Below are 27,188 nucleotides of genomic sequence, written 5' to 3' on the forward strand. Positions count from 1 at the left end.
CCTGCCACAAGAACACCTTTTATTTCAAAAAAGCTTTCAAGTATACTGGGGTGGGGAGGCTGGGGTGCCTGCTGTCTGGGAGTGGTGTGTAGAGGGTACGCACCACCCTCTGCAAACGCGGTCAACCTCTGGGGGCTGCCCCTTTTCAAGTGTCTTTACATCTCGTACACACGGAAAAGCCACAGCCCCTCCTGCCATAAGCTGAATACAATATTGAAAACAAGGAGTGCAAAAAAGGGATCGATACAAAAAAGTAAACATATCAGTTTTAATTGTCAAGATTATTCCAGGGCAAGAGTTCACTTCCAATCACTTCTCTCTGGCTTGCGTTCCTCCATGGCCCAGCCAAGACCACCATTCCAGTTTACTCTCGAATCTGCTCTCTCCCGCCCTCCCTGACGAGGCCAGGGAGAGAGGGGCAGCCCTGCTGTATCTGCAGCAGCGAACCACCGTCAAGTCCAACAGATGAGTCGATTGTGGTCAGCCGGCGCCAAATGCACCGTCTTGCTCCGAGCCCCGAGGTGCAGACAGATGTGTGTTCTGAAGGATGCACAGGCCTCTTCACTCCAGTGTCAGCGCCCACCGGCCTGCAGCCAGGCTAGATCTGAGGTCATAAGGCCACTCGGATGCAGTGGTGCTTCAGTCTGCAAGGCAGGACCCCTTTGTTCAGCTGGTAAAAGTCAACAAGCTGGATCAGGTCAGAGAATTTGGTGTTCCCGTCGTCAAGGCTGAAGAATGTCTGCCCGTCATCCTCGCACTGGAGAGACACAATGAGACCGGCTACGTCAGAGGCCGCAGCTCAGGCCCCACCGTCAGGATTAGTGCTCTCCACCCCTGGGCAGGTTCCAGGGCAACATACGGAGCCAGTGAGGTGAGCTAGAACACAGGGCAGGCGGTCACGCAGCGAGGTTTCTGTGTGGAGGCAAGTTGGGAGGGCACTGCCAAGTACCTAAGGCTACAGGGCACAACTGTGCCCCTATTTCTGAGAAGGGTCCCAAGTGCTTCCCAGTTCGCCTTGCTCATAAGGGCAAAGTTGGTCAGTCAACCTGTGAGTGTCCGTGCGCTCAGCACACCCTATGGAGGAGGGTGAGGTTGACCAATTGACCTGAGTATCCATGCATTCACCACTCACCATGGAGGAGGTTGATCAGTTATCCTGCGAGTGAGCACTCAGCCCACCCCACGGAGGAGGATGCTGTTAACGAACCCTGTGAGTGTCCATGCAAATGGCACACCCTATGCACAGAGGGAGCTCCTATAAAGATCTCACTAGTGAGCTTGAAACTGTCCGATGTTTACTGTTCTCTAGTGTGGTTAGTTCAAAAGTTGCATGAGGAACAAAACCAGAACACAAAAGAGTAAGCGTGAGTGTGAAAACGTCAGTACTTACAGGTAAGATCTGGAAATTTTTAATCTTCTGATGATGACACAGTGTGAGGACGAACGCCTTTGGATTACTTTGGCTGTCACGGAGGAGAAAGAGCCTGGGGACGGAAAGAGTCAATTGACCGTGAATTCCAGACTGAGTATGCATGCTATCTGCATGTGTGCCTGAACAGGCAGGCTTCAGGAGGCGAGGTTTCAGGAACCTTTGGGAGCTGCGTGAGCTGTAGGGAAAGGCCAGCCTCCACACCCAGACTGTGCTCTGGCTGTCACGCCCCATCAGAAGGAACCAGGGGACATGGCTCCTTGGGGACATGGCTGCCTCTAGTGCTGAGGCAGGAAAGGTCTAGGGTGAAGCTGATACACTTTGTGTCAGAAAGTAAGGAGGTACTCAAAGAAAGCTAACTGAGGAGGCAGTGTGGCCACACCCGGGCATCTAAGTGAATAACACCGGTGACTGATCACCACCTATAGCACAGAACAAGAATCCTGAGTCCACACTGGTGTGATAAATAAATGAACAAATAATAACAGAGGAGGAAAAAAAGCTCTTCCTAAGAGCAGAAGGCCAGCTACACAAACAGAGAAAGAAGATGGATTAGAAAACCACCATCTGGCAATGACCAGATATCACCATTGATTAAGCAGATATTCACGGGATGCTGAAACCAGCATCAAAGTTTGATGAGAATAACTGTCTCCATGGTCTCAAAGATCTACCCACTAATGTTTACGACAAAGGGACCAACAGTAACCTTCCGACAGAGAAACCTTGTGGACACCATCTTTAGGTATTCAAGTGACCAACGACAGGAATGAGACAACCCACCCCAGCACCTCCGACAGGATGCACTGCAGATGACTCAGCATCACCTCCTGGGAGTGAGCAGATGAGCCCCCACCTGGTACTTCTGCCCTCAAGGCTCCTGCGAGTGTCGAGACACAAAGGAGCACAAGGCATCTGCTGCCCAGGGCGGTGCTGGGGCCAACAAGTTCTTCTCCTTGGCAGCACAGGATGCAAGGCGGACCCCTGGTAAAATCTGGGAAAGTGGCATGGCCAGGGACAGAATTGCATTCGTGTTAATTTCCTAATGTTTATAACGAGCCTGTGGTTGCCTAAGAGAAGTCCACGTTTTTAGAAATTTTATATTGAAATAATTACAACTCACTCCTAAATGGTTCTGATAAAAAAAAAAGAGAGAGAGAGAACGTGAGTGCTACAACATTCATGACTCTGTTACATGAGTCATGCAATCTTCTACAATTTGAAATCACATCAGGAAGTCTGCAATTAACAAGTGATGGCCAGGATGTGGAGAGAAGGGAGCACTGCTGGTGGGAATGTAAACTGGTGCAGCCACTACAGAGAACAGTATGGAGGGTCCTTAAAAACTAAAGCTACCATACGATCCTGTAACTCTACTGCTGGATATACACAGATGGAAAAAGTGAAAACACCAATGTGAAAGATACATGAACATCAACGTGCACAGCAGCACTACTTACAACACCCAAGACACAGAGGCAGGCCACGTGCCCGTCAACAGATGACTGGATTAAGAAGCTGTGGTACATACACACAAGGAAACGTCACTCAGCCATAACATGAGTGAAGTCCTGCCATCTGCAGCAACATGGACGGACCTGGGGAACATTATGCCCAGTGAAATAAACCAGACAGAGAGAGACAAGTCCTGATGATACCACTTATGTGTGGATCCTAAAAAATAACACAAATGGATATATAAGCAAAACAGGACCAGACTCACAGGTGCAGAGAACAAGCTCGTGGTTACCAAAGGGGAGAGGAAAGCAGGGAGGGACGAATCAGGGGCATAGGATCAACAGATCCAAACCACTGTGTATAAAATAGACAAGCGACAAGCATGTACTGTGCAGCATAAAGATGATATCCGCTATCTTGTAGTAACCTGTAATGCAGAAAACCCTGCAAAAATACTGAATCACTACGCTATACACTGGAAGCTAACACAATACTGTAAATCAATGATCAGTTCAGTAGCTCACTCGTGTCCGACTCTTTGCGACCCCATGAATCGCAGCACGCCAGGCCTCCCTGTCCATCACCAACTCCCGGAGTTCACCGAACTCATGTCCATTGAGTTGGTGATGCCATCCAGCCATCTCATCCTCTGTCGTTCCCCTTCTCCTCCTGCCCCCAATCCCTCCCAGCATCAGAGTCTTTTCCAATGAGTCAACTCTTCATATGAGGTGGCCAAAGTACTGGAGTTTCAGCTTTAGCATCATTCCTTCCAAAGAACACCCAGGACTGATCCCCTTTAGAATGGACTGGTTGGATCTCCTTGCAGTCCAAGGGACTCTCAAGAGTCTTCTCCAACACCACAGTTCAAAAGCATCAGTTCTTCGGCACTCAGCTTTCTTTACAGTCCAACTTTCACATCCAAATGAATGATACTTCAACTAAAAATTAGGATAGCATCTGAAGAAGTGTAAATCATTGTTTTTACGTGAACAAATCTGGAATCAGATGTTAAGACAGAGTTATTCTTTACAAAGGAAAAGGCCCTAATTCCAGCAACAAAGAAGAAATGGCCTGACAGGAGACATATTTTAAAGGCATTAGACACGAAACTGTGACAATCAGATAAACCATCAGGGTCTAGATTGTAAATTCAGATGGAAGGCAGTTCAATAAGCCTGGGAACTCCTGTTATAAAGGTGAAAAAGTTTTATTTCACCACAAGACATCTCAGAGCCTTTAGAATGTAGATCTTCAGCGTGACTCCCTTAGGGCCAGTGCAGGAGGTTTCCTAACTCTTCACAGCATTTTTTATTATATACCAGCCCTTCTTTGACGGCGTTTTGCAGGATGCGTGTTCTGCAGGATACACTTTGGAGATGCCAGCCAGGATGGCACTGCACCGCAGGGCTGGGAGGACAGGAGGGGCATGGCTGTGAAGCAGATGTGTGTGTGACGCGCTCGGCACAGGCAGAGCCGGGCTGTGCGCCTGTCCTTCCCGGGCTGTGTTCTCTTCTCCACGTGCGTCACTAGCAGAAGCCCAGGGACTCGATCTTCCTAGAGAAGCTGGGGCTGGGCAGTCTCAGCTGAGCCCTCAGTGAACCCCGGCTGTTCCTTCTGAGCACCACGGAACAAGGCAGGTACAGATGCCGTCTGTCTGCTGCCCAGTTCGGAGTGTGACCAGGAGGTCCTGAGGCTGCCCCGATGGCCTGTGCCTAATGGTTGTCTACCTGAAATGACCTCCAACATGGAGGCAGGGGGTAGGGCCAGGAGTCAGCGAGATTCCTGGATCTCACACTCGGGAGCATCGGGTCGGGATCTGCCCCCTTCCCCGGCCTCTCTGCAGGACTGTGCACACGCTGGGAGCCGGGTGTGGATGGTGTGCACCCTGGAGGCAGTGGTGACGGCCATCAGCGAACTGCAGGCGCAGGGATTTCTGTTGGGGGTGGGGCACTGCAGAGACAAGCTGGGGGCTGACATGCCCAGAGATGTCTCTGCTTGGGACTCAGAGTGGAACACAGAGCAAAGGTGCTGGCAACCAGGATGTCCTTGCCACCATCAGGACTCAAGTCAGGGGGCTCACGCATCTATTCAGGGATGAGCAAAGGGCTGCTCTCGTCTGGGGCTGACAGAGATCAGAGGGACAGCACAACTCAGGCATGCGGCCCAGGCACCGAGCACACCGCCTCGCTCAGGACTCACAGCGACCCTGGCACTGTGCTCATTTTGCAGCGAGGCCAGGGGGCCCAGAGAAGTGAGGCAAATTCCCTGAGATCACACAGCCAGCAGCAATCACGGGGGAGCCTTGGCACAGCCAGAGCAAGTGTGCAGGGGCTCCTCCATGGCTGGCGAGGACCCTACACTCTGCTGAGCGTGCCGTGTTAGCCCTGAGACAGCACCCCACTCTGCCTGTGGGGGGAGAGCCATAAAGAACACAAGTCTTGGCAAAGTCATGGCCTTCTGCACAGTGGAGGGGCCTGGAGCGTAGACAGAGGGGCCAGCTCACAAAAGGCACAGAGGCTGGGGGTGTAGATGGCAAGGGGGCAGGGGAGCTGGACCCCGGCATGAACAGTAGGGGCAGGCGGGGGCAGTACAGAGCGTGACACGCTGCGAGTCCCGACAGGAGCCCTGGGCTGAGCCACAGAGGGGCCTGCAGAGCAGGACTGGCCCCTGGGAAAGCTCCTTCCATCTTGGGCTCCGGCATGGGCTGTGGGTGGCAAGAGGGGGAGGAAGGAGGCAGCCAGGCAGTGCTGGGCTCCGCAGGGCAGGGGGTGTGCGTGCAAATGCACACGCACATGTGTGTACAGGCTCAGGCTTGCGTGCGTGCGTACACAGGTCACCTGTGGGGGCACGGGTGGGGTGGCGCTTCCCTCCAGGTGGCTTCAGAGGCCCGCTGGGTAGATTGCAGGCTCCGCTATCTCTTTCCACCCCCTACTTCATCCGTGATTGAGGCTAAAGGTCTTGGCAGCAGTGTTTTATAGCAGCTGTCATCCTGGCCTGCCTTTCAGGGTTGTTTGTTGTCAGACTCTAAATTGGCTTCCTCCATTACCTCTGCAGGGATTCACAATGATTTGGCATTGATTATTTAATTTACCTTGTTTTCCAAGCACATTTCCTCCCTAAACACGGGAGTGAGTGGACGACATACATCACTGTGATGACACCTGAATGGGTCCCGTATCCTGCCTTCTGTTTTTGCTAAAGAGCCAGCAGCTGGAGGCTGGGATTGAAGGATCTAACATATAACCTTAGAGGCAACTCAGACCCGGGGAAGGATAGAGAGGAACAAGGCAAGTCGGGGTGAGGGGAAAGCTGAAAGATGTCCACACTCCTCACCAAGGCTGGACAGAGGGAACCTTGCCAACTGGGGCTCGGCCCCAGGAAAAGTTGAATTGCAAGACAAACGGGTTTAAAAAAAAACGAGCCGACACACAGTGCCGCGGGCCCAGCATGCTGACCCTCCCCACCCCAGGGCTGCTCCTTTTAACGCAAAGTGGGCTGGCCTGTCAGCCTCTCAGCAACGTGGGTGTCACGTCACTGCCCTGGGCCCTGGGAAGGATGCACGGTACCCAGTGGTGCCTCCCGTGGAGCCGTCACTTCTCTGGCAGTGCTGAGAGCGGCTCTTTCCTGTCTGCCCATTTCTGTCCCCCTCTAACCTTAAAAGAACCTAATCACAGGGATGAATCACTAGGCAACTGAAATCAACTCCTGACCTATTCTCTCCTGAATGAGTTTTATGCCTTGTCTAACCTGCTGATTCTTTTCCTAAATACAATAAAAAGAAGTAAAAATAAAAAGAAGAATTAAGCAGTTAAAGAATGGCTACCTCTCTACCCACAACAGCCTCCCTAAGCGATCCTGCAAGCAGCCCATGTGGGCAAGATAACACCTCGGGTCATCCAGTCTGCACTCAGTGGAGAATGGTATGAATCTAACCCCCTGCCTTCACGATGTGCTGAGACCCTCACCCCACCCCCAACCCCCGCCCCGCTGCCCTGGTTCCCTTTAAAAACTGTCATTGCCGAGCAGAATCTTCAGAGTTGGTCTCAGGACATGAGTTCACCTTCTCCCCAGATTGCTGGCTTTTCTGATTAAGGAACCTTTCCTTTCTACTCACACTTGTCTCCTGAATTACTGGTTTATGAGTTACGAGTGGCTGAACCTGGCTTTGGTTATAGTAAGATGTCACCTGGCAAGCAAACCCATTTGACTTGTGAAAATGAACCCCACACATGATATGGTAAATGGGGCCCCATGAGAACATTTGGGGGCTTAGTTTGGTTGGGGTTTAGGGCTGCAACAGGTAAGCATCCTATCCTTGAAGCCCCTGGAAAACACAAACCTACATGCAAAAAACATCACTAAGAGAGGAGGGTAGTCTTCTCTCTTAGGCAGAAAGTTCAGAGGAGAAGAAGCCAGTCTGTAGTCAGGATGGGTCACTTCTAAGGCTGTAAAAGGACTGTTCTACGATCAAGTGACATTTCAGAAAAGCCGTCTGGAACAACAGTACACCCATATGGGAAAAAAATCAGATCCATCTTTACACAGAGAACTAGGAGAAATAAATTCCGAATGCACTTGGGATCTAAACATGCAGACAAAATTGAATGAACAGAAATGGAAGAAATAATCATGAAAAAAACGAAGGGAGTGTAATCAATAATACAAGTTCCAGAGGATAATGTGAACAAACTCCTTTATGATTGAGGAGTGGAGAAAACTTGTATGACTAGGACTCAAAAATCTAGAAAGACACAAGCTGAAGCACGAAAAGATAAATGTGACCATATTTAGAAAAACTATAACCAAAAATCAAAACAAACCCCCCCTCAGCTAAGTCAAAAACACAAAGAACAACCTGGAAAAAAATGTTCGTAAAAAACGGATAGAGAAAAATCGGGCAAAAGATATATCAGCGGTTCAGCATCGCAAAAAGGAGTAGAAATGAAACTGGTCCTTACACATACAGCAAGAGACTCAGCCTCCTGGGTAAGGGAACCACAGGTGGCTCTCAGACAACCCTGGTGGGGAGCACCGGGCATTTTACAACACTCACTGTCTGCTCAACACTCCCACGTCCACGAACCCACCAGCAGAAACAGGAAGATGGGCCACAGCGTGCCACCACAGAGGCCTGGGAAAAAATGAAGCTGGGACGACTCGGGAAAGCGAACACAGCGGGGACCGGGAGGGGCCTCCTTCCCCGCCTCCTCCCGAGGCAGCTAAACGCAGGCTTGCTCCCCATGGACAGCACACATCCCAGTTAAGGAGAGGCAGTCACCAATGTGTTTTGCTTATATTTGAAAAAGGGAACAACGGAAGGATAAAGAAACCCTGATGAAAATGTGTACCAACCGTGGAGTTAGGGAGGAGAGTCAAGTCACCAGGCAAAGTGCCTTCTTTTAGATTTTTGACTTCAGAATCAAGGCAATGTTTCAAATAGTTTTAAAAGCAGCATTAAATGGAAGAGAAAAGAAATCAGATCCATTTAATTAATAATCAAAACTGAGGAAGGAACTTGAAACATAGCAGTTTGGTGGTGGAACCACAGAGAAGAATTACCTTAAGGCTGGTATTTTAACATGATTCTGCCTGGAATGTTCCTTAATGACAAAAGGGCTATAAAGAAGTGTGAATTTAGTAATTTTACTGAAGTAATATTATGAATATTTTTATGATGTGATATGGGATACAGCTCACAAATACAGAGTGAGGTAAAGCAAGTAGCTAACAACATTAGATTTTTCAGAGGAAGAAAAGAGAGATACAATAAAGTCTAAGATGTACGACTCCTGTAGCTTTCCACTTGAACTGGGATGTCAATGTGGACCTGTAATCTATTTTTCAGTTTAAAAAGCCTATGTCCTGGCTTTTTAAACTGAAAAAGAGAATTCTAGAAAAACATCTACTTCTGTTTCATTGACTTATGCTAAAGCCTTTGACATGTGGATCACAACAAACTATGGAAAATTCTTCAAGAGATGGGAATGCCAGACCACCTTACCTACCTCCTGAGAAACCTGTATGCAGGCCAAGAAGCAACAGTTAGGACCAGACATGGGATAATGGACTGGTTCCAAACTGGGAAAGGAGGAAGTCAAGGCTGTATATTGTCACCCTGCTTTTTAAACTTATTTGCAGAGTACATCATGCGAAATACCAGGCTGGATGAAGCACAAGCTAGAATCAAGATTGCTGGGAGAAATATCAATAACCTCAGATCTGCAGATGACACCACTCTTGTGGCAGAAAGTGAAGAGGACCTAAAGAGCCTCTTGATGAAAGTGAAAAAGGAGAGTAAAAAGTTGGCTTAAAACACAACATTCAAAAAAATAAGATCATGGCATCCAGTCCCATTACTTCATGGCAAATAGATGGGGAAACAGTGGACACGGTGGCTGACTTTATTTTCCTGGGCTCCAAAATCACTGTAGATGGTGACTGCAGCCATGAAATTAAAAAACACTTGCTCCTTGGAAGAAAAGCTATGACAAACCTAGACAGCATACTAAAAAGCAGAGACTACTTTGCTGATAAAGGTCTGAGTAGTCAAAGCTATAATTTTTCCAGTGGTCATGTATGGATGTGAGGGCTGGACCATAACGAAGGCTGAGCACCAAAGAACTGATGCTTTTGAACTGTGGTGTTGGAGAAGACTCTTGAGAGTACCTTGGACTGCAAGGAGATCAAATCAGTCAATCCTAAAGGAAATCAATTTTGAACATTCATTGGAAGGACTGATGCTGAAACTCCAATACTTTGGCCACCTGATGTGAAGAGCCGACTCCTTAGAAAAGACCCTGATGCTGGGAAAGATTGAAGGCATGAGGAGAAGGGGACAACAGAGGGCGAGATGGTTGGATGGCATCACTGACTCAATGGACATGAGTTTGAGTAAGCTCCAGGAGATGGTGAAGGACAGGAAGGCCTAGTGTGCTGCAGTCCATGGGGTCACAAAGAGTCGGACACGACTGAGTGACTGAACAAGAAAATCAATGTGAACCTGTAATCTTTTTCAGTTTAAAAAAATGTATGTCCTAGCTTTGTCCATGGAAAAGACCTACCAATTTGGTTTCTAGACACCATTTTCCATTCCAAAAAGTCAGGGCATCGAAGAGAATGTGTCACAGCTAGAAAACAAACCTTATTAGTTTTGAGTCAAAAGAACTCGGGAACCAACTTAAGAGAGGCACACCCCACGAGCCCAAAAGAAAGCATCCAGAAAATCAAGAACATTAAGCTTGGATTGAAAGAAGTCGAACACACGGCATCAAGCTCATCACCAGAGTTAAAATACAAAATACCACACCTCATTTGTCAGCCTCGGAATACGGCAGGATACCAAATGACGACCCCGGAAACTGACACTGCTCTGTGGTGATCTAGAGGGGCGGGGTGGGGATGGCAGGAAATCCAAGAGGGTAGGGACGTTATGTATACAAACAGCTTATTCACATCATTGTACAGCAGAGACTAACACAACACTCTAAAGCAACTACATACCCCCAAAAGAAAAAAAGAAATTGACAAATAAAAGGGAAAAATCAAGCACTTAGGGCTTCCCTGGTGGTCCAGTATTGAAGGTCCGCCCTGCAAAGCAGGGGGCACGGATTCGGTCCCCCGTCTGGGAAGATCCCACACGCTGCAGAGCAACCGAGCCCTTGTGCCACAACTGCTGAGCCCGTGCTCCAGAGCCCGGAGCCGCAACTACTGAGCCACGTGCCCTAGAGCCTGTGCTCCAACCAGAGAAGCCGCCTCGATGAGGAGCCTGCACGCCACAGCTGGAGAACAGCCCCCGCTCGCCAGTAGAGAAAGCCCAGCCTAGCAACAAAGAGCCACACACACAGCCAAAATAAATAAACAGACATATTAAAAAAAAATCAAGCACTCAGTTACCTCTCCCAAAAATACAGGGGAAAGGGTTTCAAGGAAGGGACAGTGAAGGAATAACAGAATTAGAATACAACGATTTTGTAACCTCTAATAAAACAATGACCCTGGGAGCTGGGAGCTGGGCGGGGGTGGGGGTTGGGGGCCGGGCTGACAATACAGACCCCTGCCCAGCCCAGGATCGGGAAATAGGACAACTGGGGTGAGGAGCGCAGACACACAGCGACCGCAGCTCTGTCCCAGAAGGGGCCTCTGCCCACACTGCGCAGGAAGCCAGGGAGACAGAGGAACACAGTCAAAGAAACCACAAGTACACAATTAGCCAATGACCTCCTTCTTCAACAATGGAAAGACACGGAAAAAAAAAGAGGAAAGAAAATGCAGTGGCGGGAGACCTATTCTATTTAGGGAGACTTAGAGAGACAGCAACTAGATGCCATGGATGGCTCTCCATTTAGACCAAGTACATTAAAGGACTGTGTGCATGAACACGACAGCACTTCTGAGGACATTAAGGAATTCCTGTTTATCTTAAGTGCAATGATGCTATTGTGGTTGTGTCGAAAGACACAGAGACACTCACTGCAACAGTTACTGGTAAAAATTCTGAGTGTCTGGGATTTCCTTTAGAAGACTCCAGAAGAAGAAGGAAGAAGAGGAAGAAAAGTCGGAAAAGTTGGAAGAAGAAGGAGAAAAAATAATAATAAAAATGTAGGAAGGGGAAGAGACAGGCTCAGGTGAGCAAGTTCTGAAGCTGTGCAAGAGGCAGACGTGGTTTGTTACACTCTCCTCTCTCAGGTGAATTCTCAGATGTCCACAATAAAACTTTTTAAAGATGAAGCATTTAAACAATACAAGGAGTGTTTTGAGCTGAGCAGCTTCTAAGACTGTTTTCTGAGTAGACCCAGTGAGAAGCAGCTCTGACAAGATGGACCAAGGCAGCCAACCAGCTCCTCAGGGCCTCTTGGGGCCTGGAGACAGAACTCTGGCTGAGCTCCGCAGGGACCACTCCCTGGGCCCTCACACAGCAGTACCTCACTCTAGGCAGATCCCTCGCATTCCCATGATGCTGAGCCTGGCCATGTGGCTTGCCTTTTCCAAGCAGGTGTCAGCTTAAGAAGTGCTTGTGCACTGGGGTTTGATCTCTTACCCCCAGGGCCCCCATGATGGCTGTGAAGTGCATGGACCCTGGCAGGCTAGCATGCCAGAGGCCTGCACCCAGCTGCCTCATCACCCATCCACAGCAGCGCTGGCCACTGGACGCATAAGTCCAGCCATCCTAGCCCCAGCTCTTCAGGCCCCAGTGTGACTGTCCACCCAATCTGCACCAACTGTGAACAAGGATACAGCTTCGCTGCTTTAAGCCACTGAGGTTTGGGGTGGTTGGGGCAAAAGTCAAAGATATAATGCATAAAGTAAAAGGTGTAGTCAAAAAGACACTTCCATTTGCCTGCTGCCTTATTAATTAGAGTGTGTTCTTTGGCTGTTCCAATTGCATCCAATAGGTGGAGGAGGATTATGGGGTCTGGACAAATGGACTGCCATTCTGTCTACTTCCTAGCCGTGGAAATCCTGCACCACCTTCATACTCCTGAGCACAATGCTCCAACTTAAAATGAGGTTGTTGCACCACCCTCGCCCCCTCTGCCCACACACACACACAGCAAGATGCTCTGAGGAGCTGAGCCCAGCAGACTCCCGCCCGGGACGCGTCCCTTACCCATCCACGAGCCCCTGCTGTTTAATGATCCGGTGCGACTCCTCCCTGGAGATCCTGCCGTGAAACCAGTGCTGCGTCCTGTGAATCACTGTGGGGACCAGAGAAGGAGGGTAGGCTGGGCTCCGTGCACGGTAGCCGCCTTGCTAAGCGCGCTGGGGGCCACATGGGGCCCCGACTCCTGCGGTCCCAGCTTTCGTGCGCTGTACTCCAGGCCTGCCGTGAGGCTTGGGGAGGGCTGGGAGCGCTTTTATGTTATTTATGTACAACAATATCAAGCCAACATGCCGTGTTTACCTGTACTGAGGGCGGAAGGGTGGAGGGGGCTTTGGCTACCTAGGATATTCATCCGCGTGCTTCGTTTCTGCAAAAGAAATCCCTGCGTCAGCGCCAAGTGAGCCGCGAACACAATCACCGCGCCACCTGGGACACACGGGGCAGGAGGCTGGCTGGGTGAAAGGCCCTTGATGGCGGGATGACAGCTGCCTAGTCCCATGTGGTCACAAGGACCCCTCCCATGTGAGCAGGAGGGCAAACAGCTTATGGGTCGCAGTCGTTAAAAGCAAAACCAGAAGCGTCCCACCCCGGGATATTGCTAACGATCCCAGTGCTGAAGCCGGGCTGTCTGTCACACAGAAGACACGCAGTACAGTTCCCGACACACCTTAGGAGAAAACTATGAGCTTCCACAGGGAACTCAGGTCTGTAGCTTTGGGGACATTCTCCTTTTCTGAACACTGTGAAGCTGAAGGATGGGGAGGCTTTCTGAGCCAGAGTTGCCTTGAAAGCTCAGAAAAGCTTGGAAGTTGGGTGAAATTCTTCCATCTGGAAATTAGGAACTTGAGTCTCAGAGTAAAGAGACTGTTCAAGGCTGGGAGGTTGGTCGGCGGTTGAGCCATGATGGGAACGCCTGGCCCGGCGCTCTCCCCAGAGGCCCTGATGACACATTAGCAGGGACAGGGCTGAGGGCCAAGGGGCCTCAGGGCTCTGCTCCTGCCCCTCCCCTCCATGGCAGCCCAAAGACAGGCCGTGGGGGTGGCCAGGTACCGGGGGTGTGGAGGCGCCCAGGCAAGCCACAGCTTCCTGCAGGTGAGAACTCACAGCCACCCCCTTCCCCGCCCCGCATCCCTGCCGCCAGCACAGAGCCATTTCTCTGGGGCAGACCAGGGGTGGGACTGGGCCACAGTCTTACCCTCCAGGCGTGGCCTTCTTCCAGGGCTGCGCTCTGGGCCTCAGCTGGATTCTCGATTACTCTTCCTGTTTGCCCAGAGAAATCCATTGCCACAAGGGAGTTCTCAGAGACACTGCGCTGCAAAGGAGAGGCCATGGATTCTTGAGACACAGGGAAGCAAGCAGAGCAGCAGGTAGGAACTGCTGCGTGGGATAGCTGTGCAGACCCAGGGAGGGGCAGCAAAGGATGGGCAAGGACCCTGCTGCCAAGGATCGGACAGAACACTTAGTGTCTGAAGGGCCCTTGGAAGAAAAATGGCTTTGGTTTTTCTCAAGAAGAGGAAAGAAACCTTCCAGTTCTCTCAAGATATTCGGAAGCTGCTGGTGAGGCCACTGGTGTCCACCCATGTGGTCGTCCACAGGGTCTCTAATGTGAATTAAAACTCATCAAAGGAGAGCACAGTTCTTGAGGACCTAGCCTGCTGTGGTCTCCCTTTGCCTGGCAAAGTAATAAAATCATTCTTTCTTTCTCCTCCATTACCAAAAAACCCACAAAAAACTCATCCAAGAAATGGTAATGTCAAAGGTGAGCCAGCCCTCACCAGCAGCCAAATCCCTTCTCAGGTAAGTTAGTTCACAGAAACATGGGCACCGCTTCTGTGGGTACTTTGACATCTCTGAGGAACGGACATTGAGAGATTGTTAACTCCTTATCAACTGGGGGATTTCTGCAGAAACTAACACCTGTGGTTGGTGATGCTTTTTATTTTGGCTGGCCAAAAAATTAATTGTTATTTCACTAACATTTTGCAGGTTATCACATCCAATAGTTACCCCTGTAAAGTTTTCTCCAGCACCATGAGTTTCATTTTCACTTTCTGCATCAGAATCAATCATTGAGGTTTTCTGTCTTTTTGTTGGTCTGATATTCACATTGTCTGAATCAGAACTATATTCTGAAGAACTATCATCTTCTGAGACACTAACATATATGTCACTTGGACACTCAGAGAGGATATCTGCATAAAATTCACTGAAAATTTTTTCACTCAAGATTTCTCGATGTGTCATTTTTGAAAATTTCACAAATATACACAAGGTGCTACAAAAACCTAATGGAGCAAAACATGAGTGATAACAATAATCATAAACTGTATAATGAACCTTTGATCAATTTTAAGATCTAACAACTTCACACAGTGATGTTAATTTGATCACTTTCTAAAAATGTACTGACACTCCTGGCCAATAAATACTTGGATAACAAAACATGTGTTAATACATCATCCAGTTAATAATGTGTTAAGATCATATTTGGGGAGGATGAACTGTTTCTGCACCTCTGAGACATAAAGTCCACCCTGAGATCACAGGAAGACTCATTACAATCTCAATTTTCACTAGGACTCGAGCATCATGGTCAACAGCACCATGGACCCCCTGGCTGAAATGGACAGAAGCGAAGGTGGTGAAGGCAGCTCCTCAGTAGACGTGGGCGCTGTCAACATTCTGAACACTAGAATAGAGCTCTCAGTGGGAGCCATTCACCAAAGCAATGCTGCAGGGAGACGTGGGAAAGGGGAGAGGGTAGAGAGGGATCTGCTCCCAGCAGTCACACTGCTGAGACGACAAAGTCCATCTCCTGGGAAATGCATGCTGGTCGGCTATTCTGGCTCCTCGGGGCAGCCTCATCTGAGAAAAGATGCCCACAGCCCGTGCTGATGCAGCAGCTGAAGAGGAATGTGGCTTCAGAGGTGCAGCTTGACTTACCACTGGAGTCGAGAAGTGGGACAGCATGGCCTTCCTCTGCTGTGGGATTCTGTAGTTCTGGTAAAGGAGCATCCCATACTGAAGAGGTAAGGAGGGCCAGAGTCAGTCACCAGGGCATCCGGAGCCCCTAAAGCCCCACATGGGGCAAACCCTTGGCACTCAAGAGCCACACTCATATAGAATAATGGGCGACAACTGGGTGAACTTAAGAATAAACACCCAACAGAGCCCTGTCTCTGGGGCCTGCCACCACCAACACTCCACAGTCAGTTACCACTATCTGTCTGGGGGTGCTGGGTGGGCAGGAAGTGGTCAAAGAAGTAACAACATAATAATGCCTAGCAAGAACAATTAGCCTTACTAAACGTTGCTCTGGGCAAAGCTCTGAGTGCTTTATGCTGCTCTTTTATTTAATCCTCTCTATTTTATGAAATATGTAGTTTATCCTCATTTCACAAACAATAGAACACAAACAAGTGAAGCAAGTTGCTCAAGGTCATGGTAAAGTAAGGATTCAGGTTCTGAATGGACAATCCTGCTTCCAAACCAGTGCTCTTCCTAACCACCAGCCTCCCTGCCCAACCAGCTCAGCAGCTTGGGCCTTATTTCCTCGGTCAGTAAGCACTGAGTGTCCTGCAAAGCCTCCTATGGTCCTGATGTCCCAACCTGCCTCCTCAGTTACACCTTCAAACCACACAGAAAAGAAAAAAAGGAAGAGGAAAGAGGAACCCAGCGGGCTGCATTTTCCTCTTCACTGTTCTTCACGGATGTGAACTCATTTCCAGCTCAAGGACCAGCAGTAAGTACTCACTTCTAAAGCTAACATATTTGGAACATGATGAAAAGGTCTACCGTAGATACAGTCGCACCCCAGTGAGACAGGAAGAGAGAGAGCAGGTCAAAACAAATGTTTCAGATGTAGTTTAGTCACTAAGTCATGTCCAACTTAGTGACTCCCAGGCTCCCGTCCTCCACTATCTCCTGGAGTTCGCGCAAATTCATGTCCATTGAATCTTCTGCCACCCCCTTCTCCTTTTGCCTTCAATCTTTCCCAGCATCATGGTCTTTTCTAATGAGTTGATTCTTTGCATCAGGTGCCAAAGAATTGGAGCTTCAGCGCCAGTCCTTCCAATGAATATTCAGGGTTGATTTCTTTTAGGATTACCTTGTTTGATCTCCTTGGGTGACAGTCTTGTGGAGAAGGGGCCTGTGTAACTCAGGGAAGCTAAGAACCACGCTGTGCAGGGCTACCCAAAATAGATGGATCATAATGAAGAGTTCTGACAAAACATGGTCCACCAGAGGAGGGAGTGGCAAACCAAACCAGTATTCTTGTCTCAAGAACTCCATGAACAGTATGAAAAGGCAGTATGTTTGTGATGATGGCCAAGAATTTTCCAAACAAATAAAAATACACCAAGCTACAGAATCTAGGTGCGGGATAAGACAAAACAAAAGGAACAAATAAACAAAATCAGCCAGGAACATCATGCAAAACAGAAACAGAGAAAATGTAAAAGCAACCAGAGAAAGACTCATTATTTTCAAAGAAGCAATGAGAAGGACAGCTAACTTTTTAACCTGCATGATGAGAGTTAGAAGACAATGGGATGGGAGAAGCACAGGATCAAATAACCCTAATCTAGGACTTGATCAACTGTGAAAAGTTCCCTCAATAATGAAAGCAAAGTCAAAATAGACATGGAGAGATTTTGTTGTCAGCAGGCCCATATTCAAATGGCTGCTGAGTGGAGTTCTCGTCCTAGAGAGAAGAGTGTGGATTCAGGAAGAACGAAATGCAATCTCTATGGCCACATCTGACTTGTGTCCAAAAGGACAGCACAGGCCCTGATGCGTGAAGGTGACCAAACCTCAGCATGCAGTGTTATTCCTGGCCCTGTTACAGTTTACATAGCACAGAGCCTGAATGTTTCTCAAAGTTTAAAGGAACTCAATTTTTTTTTTTTTTTTTAAATGGGAGTTCAATTTCTCCCTCTGGGTTTTCCAGTTAATTTTCAGGTTTTTCTGTCTTGCAAAGAACGTCCATTTCATCTTGATTTAAAAACTTAGGTAGACATGCAAAGTCTGTCTTTACTGTTCCCATTTTTAAAATGACTGGGTTTTACATCCTTCCTTCCTTTCTGCTCTCCATGTACTTTAATTCCCGTTTTCATCTGTTCACATAGAAAAGACATCTGTGTTTATAGTTCACACAGGTGTGAACTGGGGCTGCTCACACACCATGCAGTGCAGTAGGTGGGCAAGAGGCCGGAGGGGATGGGGCAGGCAGGCTTTCAAACTGTCTCATGGTGGAAATGTGCTTCAGAGATGCTATGAGTGGAGGCTGTTTCTAAACAAAAATTGAAATGGGGGAATGTAAAAATAAAATTTGGGAACCACTGGACTTGAGAGATCTTCTTACAGGAAAGAAGGTAAAAGGGAAGGTCTACATCAGGGACTTTGATTATTTTAGGCTTCACGAAGTAATCAGATTTTTGGGGAAAAAAAAAAAATCTGTGACTGTCTTAAGCCCTAGTAACTAATTTTCCAAATAAGCCAACATACACACACACCAAAAATTAATTGTTGATCTACCACCATATCAACAATATTTTATAAAATACTGTTGATATAACAGTAGATCAGACAATCAGAGTTTTAGAAAGTTTAAATTAGCTAAGTTTATACACTCTCAGATTAAAGAATAAAGCCATTACCGTGAATGCAGCTATTAACTGCTTGTGGAAAGCTGACTGCACTGTCCCCATTTGCTTTGTTTTGCTGTGCCCTAGAGAAGTTGCTGTTTAGTCACTAAGTTGTGTCCAGTTCTGAGACCCCATGAACTATAGCCCACCAGGTTCCTCTCTCCATGCGGTTCTCCAGGCAAGAATGCTGGAGTAGGTTGTCATTTCCTGTTCCAGGGGATATTCCTGGACCAAGAATCAAACCTGTGTCTCCTGCACTGGCAGGTAGATTCTTTACCGCTAAGCCACCAGGGAAGCCTGGCCCTAGAGAAGATATTTCCCCAAATTCTCAGCAGTCAGAGGACTGGCTTTTGGGAACCTCAGGTCTGAACTTCTGGGATCCAAACAGGCAGTGAGCTTGGCTGTGTGCTGGCAGGTGGCACCACCAGATGGGAGGCTGGAACACAGCTGAGCCATTCTCCAAGTCCCACCTGGGCTTCCCAAGAAAGTCCTCCAAGGGACATGGAGTCTTGGCCAGCCACGCTCCCAGCACTCTCTCCACACTGTACTGTGAAGGCTGAATTTCCCCCCAAGTTCTCATAATGATCAAATGGGGTAACATGAAGCTCCAAGCAGGGGCGTGGCATATGGTGAGCTTGCAGCAAACCACCGGTGCTATCAGCAGAGCTGGCACACTTTGCCTCTACCCAACACAACTTCTCAGTCCCTGCACTTGTGCTGCTTCCAGGTGCTGTAAGCAACCTCTGCTCCAGATGCCTGTGCCAGGCAGGAGGCCCCTTGGCTGCCGTTGTGCCCAACATCCACTTTAATTGCCTTTTCCATGTTAAGTGATTCATTACAGAATTCTGTGGGGTTTTTTGTTTTGTTTTGCTGTTGTTGTTTTAAAGCTTCTTTAAGAACTCGAGTTAAAAAAAAAAATTATATGTATTTTTTATCCCTGCTTGGGTGGCTTACAGGATCTCAGTCACCCACTAGGAATTGAACCTGGGCCCTGGCAGTGAAAGCGCTGAGTCCTAATCACTGGACCACCAGGGAATTCCTGGAGTAGGGGTCCCCAGCCCCTGGGTCACAAACGTGCTGGTTCACGGCCTGTTAGGATCTGGGCTGCACAGCAGCAGGTGAGCAGCAGGCAAGCGAGTGAAGCTTCATCTGTACTTACAGCCACTCCCCATCACTTGCATTGCTGCCTGAGCTCAGGAAAACAAGCTCAGGGCTCCCATTGATTCTGCACTGTGGTAAGCTGTAGAATGATTTCATCATATATTATAATGTAATAATAAGGGAAGTAAAGTACACAATTGGAGAAGGCAATGGCACCCCACTCCAGTACTCTTGTCTGGAAAATCCCATGGACCGAGGAGCCTGGTAGGCTGCAGTCCGTGGGGTCGCTAAGAGTCAGACACGACTGAGCGACTTCACTTTCACTTTTCACTTTCATGCATTGGAGAAGGAAATGGCAACCCACTCCAGTGTTCTTGCCTGGAGAATCCCAGGGACAGGGGAGCCTGGTGGGCTGCCATCTATGGGGTTGCACAGAGTCGGACATGATTGAAGCAACTTAGCAGCAGCAGTAGTAGGAAGGTAGAGGAACAAAAGCAGATACTAACCAGTTTTCTCCCCAGGAGGTTTGAGCTATATATATATATATATATATGTACACATATATATTTTAAAGGAGGTGTAACTGGGTTGGTAGTTAAGAGAAACAGGAAGGTCCTAAGTTAACTCAAAAGAAGGCTTTCCTCTCAAAAACACCCTGGGATTTTTATACCATCCAAATTGCTGTTGCAATGTCACTGAAAGCCAGACACAGGTATTTGGGTCAGTTTCCACTTTCATTCAGTGCACATTTTCTGAGCATCTCTTATGTTCTGAGCACTAGGTCATCCCAGCTCTGAGGATCTGGGGGGAGCCAGGCAGGATGGCACCTGGACATGAGAGCAGAAGCAAGGAAAAGTGAAGGGAGCCTTGAGCCTCTCCAGGTCAGGTCCCTGCAGCCTGAGGACTGGTCTCCCCATGAAGAAGACAAGACTGACCACTGACTGAACCAGTGCTCACAGTCCAAGAAGCTGGTGATGCCGCAGGGCCAGGGGAACAGGAGGCGTTTGAGAAGGTTCCCCAGCACTTTTGAAGGGTGCAAGTCTCTGGAGCACAACACATCCTGTTCTCGAGGCAATGTGGGGGTATAGGGTGAGGTCATCAAGGAGGACCTTGTTCCAATTATGCTTCGCCCCACTGAGCAAGATGAATGGAGCTGAGGGCAGGCAGGGAGGAGACCTGGATGTCTGTAAGGGATCCCTCACACCAGAGGCTGATGCTGTCTGCTCTGTAGAGGCAGGAGCCCAAGGGTATGGCCAGCCAAGGTGGGAGGATATGACTCCACTGCTGTTGACTTGACAAAGGCTCCAGCCACCGCTGCCTTGCTGCAGTGACCCGGGCCAGGCCCTGCCTCCCTGCAGGACGGCGCTGTGGGATGTGGAGTCAGTGGTTTCCTCGGGGCACTGCGACTGGGACAACAGGCTCACGTCTGGAATGGATGGATCTCTGTTTCCTGGAGACTCTCAGGGAGGCAGTGAGGGTGCCGGTCAGGGATGGAGTTCTGGGGCCAGCACGCGGGGTCCTGCGCTGGCTCAGCCCCATGCCAGCAGCCACGTGTGGCAAGTCATGGGCTTCAAGTCCGCCACCTGTGCTGTGAGGACGGTTGTAGGTGTGTGCACAGAGCTGCTGTGAGCAGTGAGGTCACAGGTGTGAGGTGATGCGTGGCCCACAGTGGATGCTCCGGAACGTTCACACTGTGCCAGCACACACAAAACACGTGTCATTGGCACGAATAACAGCCAGGCATCACGGCCGCTGCGAGCTCGGCCGCTCCCTCCCTGCACCTGGTTACGACAGCACAGAGACGCCCACTCTCCTCACGTGAGAGACCGGTCAGAAGTAGAGCCACATCACTGCCTGTTACCCATGGAACATGACGCCTTAGTATCATGTCTTTCTGCATCTCCTTTTTGCTTTTTCCGAAAGAGGTTATATTTTTGCAGAGAAAAAAATAAATGAAATCACACAAACATGAAACCCTGAAGGTCTCCCTGCACATATGCCCTGTCTGCCCCACAGCCTCCAGGTTCCGGTGAGCGGCCTCCATGTTCGCCTGTCGCCTCACGTTTACACACCAGCAAATGTGAACACGCACCTCCACCCCTCACTCCACAAATGCAGTGATCTCTCTAAACACCCTTCTGCACCGTGCTGTTGAATTGTTAATAGTACATCCTGGAACATTCCCCACTGCAGAACCCTGAGAGGAGCCTGTTCCTTCTCCAGCTGCAGGGGGCTCTCTGCATGAAAATCCCTTAACTCAGGGAACCAGCTCCCTATTGAGAGATACTTGGCTTTAACACCAGCTTGTCAGGATAGAAATGGTATGGACCTAACAGAAGCAGAAGATATTAAGAAGAGGTGGCAAGAATACACAGAAGAACTACACAAAAAAGATCTTCCCGACCCAGATAATCACGATGGTGTGATCACTCACCTAGAGCCAGACATTCTGGAATGTGAAGTCAAGTGGGCCTTAAGAAGCATCACTATGAACAAAGCTAGTGGAGGTGATGGAATTCCAGTTGAGCTATTTCAAATCCTGAAAGATGATGCTGTGAAAGTGCTGCACTCAAGATGCCAGCAAATTTGGAAAACTCAGCAGTGGCCACAGGACTGGAAAAGGTCAGTTTTGATTCCAATCCCTAGAAAGGCAATGCCAAAGAATGCTCAAACTACCACACAATTGCACTCATCTCACACGCTAGCAAAGTAATGCTCAAAATTCTCCAAGCCAGGCTTCAACAGTACATGAACTGTGAACTTCCAGATGTTCAAGCTGGATTTAGAAAAGGCAGAGGAACAAGAAATCAAATTGCAAACATCCTCTGGATCATCAAAAAAGCAAGAGAGTTCCAAACATCTACTTATGCTCTATTGACTATGCCAAAGCCTTTGACTGTGTGGATAACAACAAACTGTGGAAAATTCTGAAAGAGATGGGAATGCCAGATCACCTGACGTGCCTCTTGAGAAATATGTATGCGGGTCAAGAAGCGACAGTTAGAACTGGACATGGAACAACAGACTGGTTCCAAATAGGAAAAGGAGTACGTCAAGGCTGTATATTGTCACCCTGCTTATTTAATTTCTATGCAGAGTACATCATGAGAAACGCTGGGCTGGAAGAAGCACAAGCTGGAATCAAGATGGTCAGGAGAAATATCAATAACCTCAGATATGCAGATAACACCACCCTTATGGCAGAAAGTGAAAAGGAACTAAAGAGTCTCTTGATGAAAGTGAAAGAGGAGAGTGAAAAAGTTGGATTAAAGCTCAACATTCAGAAAACGAAGATCATGGCATCCGGTCCCATCACTTCATGGGAAATAGACGGGGAAACAGTGGAAACAGTGGCTGACTTTATTTTTGGGGGCTCCAAAATCACTGCAGATGGTGATTGCAGCCATGAAATTAAAAGACGTTTACTGCTTGGAAGGAAAGTTATGACCAAACTAGATAGCATATTCAAAAGCAGAGACATTACTTTGCCAACAAAGGTCCGTCTAGTCAAGGCTATGGTTTTTCCTGTGGTCATGTATGGATGTGAGGGTTGGACTATAAAGAAAGCTGAGCACTGAAGAATTGATGCTTTTGAACTGTGGTGTTGGAGAAGACTCTTGAGAGTCCCTTGGACTGCAAGGAGATCCAACCAGTCCATCCTAAAGGAGATCAGTCCTGGGTGTTCACTGGAAGGACTGATGCTGAAGCTGAAACTCCAACACTTTGGCCACCTGATGTGAACAGCTGACTCATTGGAAAAGACCCTAATCCTGGGAAAGACTGAGGGCAGGAGAAGGGGATGATGGAGGATGAGATGGTTGGCAGGCATCATTAACTCAATGGACATGAGTTTGAGTAAACTCTGGGAGTTGGTGATGGACAGGGAGGCCTGGTGTGCTGCAGTTCATGGGGTCACAAAAAGTTGGACACGACTGAGCGACTGAACTGACTGACTTGTCAGGAATCAGGGGGCTTCCCAGGTGGCGTTGAGTGGTAAAGAACCTGCCTGCCAATGCAGGAGGTCTAAGAGACAAGGGTTCAATCCCTGGGTTGGGAAGATCCCCTGGAGGAGGAAATGGCAACCCACTCCAGTACTTTTGCCTGGAGAATCCCATGGACAGAGGAGCTTGGCGGGCTACCGTCCGTAGGGTTCCAAAGACACGACTGAGCGACTGAGCACAGCACAGCGTCAGGGAGCAGCCTGTGACATAGGATGTCTTATACCAACACAGCATCTCCTCTTCTATTACAGAACAGTAACATTTCTATTTCAACTGTTCTCTGTTTCATCAGTGACAAAAAATAAAACAAAGTAAGGTTCTGGCACAGAACACTGGCCACCTCTCCCAGAAGCCTGCAGCGCCTCTCAGGAGTCTCGGAGCTCAGCCTCCCACGTGTGTCTCCAAGGGACGCCACCCAGAGTCTCGCAGTAGCTGGAAGCCTCAGGGATGGCTGGGGACTTCTCCAAGAGACTGTGGTTGCACGTGGCGGCTGCAGCTAAGCAAACACGCGTCCCTGCCAGCCCTTGACTTGGGCTGAGTCTGTTTTATCAGCTAACCTGTCTGTAACTCACGAGGACTTTCTATACTAAGTAATTTCCAGCACGTGGTGTGTGTGTGAAGAGGAACACTCTATGCCATATTACAAGGCGGTGCACTGCCCTGCACTTCGTCTACAGGGCCTGTGAGGTCACCCAGGCCGTTTCTGTGAAATTCCACATCGTGGGGTGTGGTCCCACGAGATGGTCTGAGCAAGACACTTCCTTTAGAATTATTGTCGGGAGACAGTTTCCCTTGAGACCCTGTCAGGAGCCAGACGATCTGCCATGTTTGCTGCAAGGCCCTGGCACTTTGGGAATTCCCGAGTGTGATGCTGCATCAGGAAAACCATTAACCTCCTGGTGACCTATGTGTGGCTACCCATCACATCTTCTGACTCCTTGGTCCTGACCTTTTGCTCCCCATTTCTCTAAGGCAGTGGTTCTCAACCCTCCCCACACCCAGGGGACATGTGGGGCCGTCTCAGCTGCTGGGGTGCTGCTGGTGTCTCATGAAAGAGACGAGGGCAGGGCTGCTAAGTGTCCTGCAAAGCACAGCACAGCCTGCTCCCACCCTAAGTGCCACCACCATCGGGTTGGGAACTGGCTCCGGCTCTGCTAATGTAATAGCTCTGCGGGAGCTTCTGAAACTGAAAACACATGCGAGGACCCTCGACTCCCAGAGCCCAGTGACAGGACGTGGAGGGTGAGAGGCATCATCCCTGGAGAGGTGCGCACTGTCACATGCTGTGACCTTGGGGTCTCACACAGTGACCAGTGACATGCATGCGTGTGCACACACACACACACACAGTGACCGCCAACACACACACACAGTGACCACCGATACGCACACACAGTGACTGGGGGATGATACAGCCAAACACACACACAGTGACCGCCGACACACACACACAGTGACCACTGACAAGCACACACAGTGACCAGGGGATGATACACACACACACACACACAGTGACGAGGGGATGATACAGACACAGGGACCTCAGGGACACGCATACACACACACACAAACACACACAGTGACCAGGGATGATACACACACACACACACACACAGTGACTGGGGATGATACACACACACAGCGGCCAGGGGATGATACAGACACAGGGACCTCGGGGACACACACACAGATACAGAGACAGACAGTGACTGCAGGATTACACACACACACACACACACACACAGTGACCATGGTGCTGACATGCATGCATGCACATGCACACACACACACACACAAACAAACACACAGACTGCAGGATGTCACACGTACACACACACACAGTGATTGTGGGACAATACACACACAGTGACCTCGGGATGACGCATACACACAGTGACTGGGGGACACACAGTGACTAGGCAGTGATATACACGGTGACCTCAGGATGACGCACACACACAGTGACCACAGTGACACACACACAGCGACCTCGGGGCTGACACGCACACACAGTGACCACGGGTTCACACACACACACAGCGACCTCGGGGCTGACACGCACACATAGTGACCGTGGGGTGACACATAAACACCCCGCGACCACGAGGACCCACCTTGAGGAGCCTGCAGGCTGTCATCCAGCACGTCCGGCTCTGCTCATCCTCGGCACAGAGCAAGCGCAGCTCCTTAGCCTCGTTCCTGACTCTGTTAGGCTAAAGGAGAAGGAAGACCTGTAAGTGTGACAGTGAGTCAGGACCACCCTTCCTCTCAGGGCAGACCTGAGCTCCACCCACAGCACAACCCACCAGGCGGCAGAGATGGGAGCATGGGCAGGTGTGTGCGCCTGGGCATCACTCATGGCTCTGTGGGGCACAGGCCGGGCCTGCTAGCTGGTTACTTAGTACCTGGCTGAGTGATCGGCCATCCTCCCATGGTGAGTGTTGGGGGAGACAAACAGGAAAGCAAACCAGCAAGGTGGTGGGGGTAGGGGAGCGTCAGCTCTTGCAGGGAAGGTGGGTTCCTGGAAGGACAGCCACTCTTGGGTTTTGGAAGGAGGTGCCTTCCGTCACCCCCGAGGAAGAGGCAGCTGCGGGAAGGGCCTGCAGGGTAAGCTGAGGCAGGGAGGAGCCTCCAAGACTCAGGGCTGTGGAGGCCAAGGACAGATGTTGTGGAAAGGCCCAGAGAGCGAGACCAACGTGGCCGCAGAAGAGGCAGTGGAGAGCTGGCAGGTGCCTACCCAGGGGCAGGGGCCAGCTGTGACGGAAGAAAGCCAGCAGGCACAGGCTGGGCTGGGCCCTCTGAGCCCAGACCCGAGGGGCCCTGCGGGGTCAGACTAGCCCAGCTCCCTGCTTCGAGAACCTGGATGCAGGGGAGGGTTGAAGGACAGCCCTGCATGTGGCGGATACAGTGGGAGAGGCAGAGGCCACAGGGCTGTGGGCTGGCATGTGGGCCAGGGGAAAGGGGGACGGCTCCAGTCCCCCATGAGCTGCTCTCCACCAGCCGCCTGTGCACTGCGGCCTTCAGGGGGTTTGAGGTTGGTTCTTACCACTTGTAACCAAAGAAGCTTCACTAAATCAAGCAGAAAAATGGTATTTTTGGATGGAATAGGCTCCCTGTGCCCTGTCTCCTCCTCCAGCTTAGAAGACAGCCCAGCTGGGGGACTATGGGCTCACTCACTGGCAACCTGATGTGGGCAGCGGGGCTGGGCAGTTCCCACACTGTGAGCACCTGGGAAGACCCAGGAAGATGGAGGTAGAAACCTCAGCAGAATGTCTCGTGCACAGTGGGTAATTCAGTAAATATCTACTATTATGGTGACTGACAACACAACCTCACTGAGTAGGAACGACTGTGTGTGTGTGCACATAACCATGCACACATATGTCTACATGTGCGCATGTGCTTGTTCACACAGGTGTGTGTGTGAGGATGTGCCCTCACACACCTGCACAGTGAGAAGCAGAGTTGTGGTCACCCCTAGTCTCCATAGCTCAGTGGTTAGAGCACTGGTCTTGTAAACCAGGGGTCGTGAGTTCGATCCCCGCTGGGGCCTCTCACTTGCTCCTCTGTTGGGCCTTCCCTGGTGGCTCAGATGGTAAAGCGTCTGCCTACAATGCGGGAGATCTGGGTTCGATCCCTGGGTTGGGAAGATCCCCTGGAGAAGGAAATGGCAACCCACTCCAGTATTCTTGCCTGGAAAATCCCATGGACAGAGAAGATTGGTTGGCTACTGTCCATGGGGTTGCAAAGAGTCGGACACGACTGAGCGACTTCACTATCACTATCGCTAGTCTAATGTCCTGGTTACTGGAAGCCCACACAGAAGGCACCAGCTTACTCAGCACCCTGGAGGCCACTCAGGTGACAGGCTGGGGGGCTCCCTAAACCACGGGGCCCATCACCCCTAAGCCATGGGGCATTGTGCATCAGGGCTTCTGCTTTTCCCTGAG

General features: G+C 49.7%; 1 protein-coding gene and 1 non-coding gene across 10 annotated transcripts in view; one reads left to right on the top strand and one right to left on the bottom strand.

Annotated features, from left to right (window-relative positions):
- Nucleotides 1-27,188, bottom strand: part of GRB10 (growth factor receptor bound protein 10) — a 218,390-nt gene continuing 191,202 nt past the window's right edge. For 8 of the 9 annotated variants that reach the window (XM_070369917.1, XM_070369918.1, XM_070369913.1 and 5 more), the window contains 7 exons: nucleotides 25,353-25,451; nucleotides 15,432-15,509; nucleotides 13,684-13,800; nucleotides 12,789-12,855; nucleotides 12,495-12,582; nucleotides 1,391-1,484; nucleotides 1-757 (listed from right to left, as the gene is read on the bottom strand). In XM_070369917.1, coding sequence (XP_070226018.1) covers nucleotides 611-757; nucleotides 1,391-1,484; nucleotides 12,495-12,582; nucleotides 12,789-12,855; nucleotides 13,684-13,800; nucleotides 15,432-15,509; nucleotides 25,353-25,451 — 690 coding nt within the window. In that variant the 3' untranslated portion in view covers nucleotides 1-610. The remainder of the gene's footprint in view (nucleotides 758-1,390; nucleotides 1,485-12,494; nucleotides 12,583-12,788; nucleotides 12,856-13,683; nucleotides 13,801-15,431; nucleotides 15,510-25,352; nucleotides 25,452-27,188) is intronic. The other variant, XM_070369916.1, reaches the window with a different exon arrangement.
- Nucleotides 26,719-26,791, top strand: TRNAT-UGU (transfer RNA threonine (anticodon UGU)). The gene has a single exon. It is a non-coding gene; the product is annotated as a tRNA-Thr (tRNA).

The sequence above is a fragment of the Bos mutus genome, chromosome 4 (assembly GCF_027580195.1).
Source record: "Bos mutus isolate GX-2022 chromosome 4, NWIPB_WYAK_1.1, whole genome shotgun sequence".
NCBI lineage: Eukaryota > Metazoa > Chordata > Mammalia > Artiodactyla > Bovidae > Bos > Bos mutus.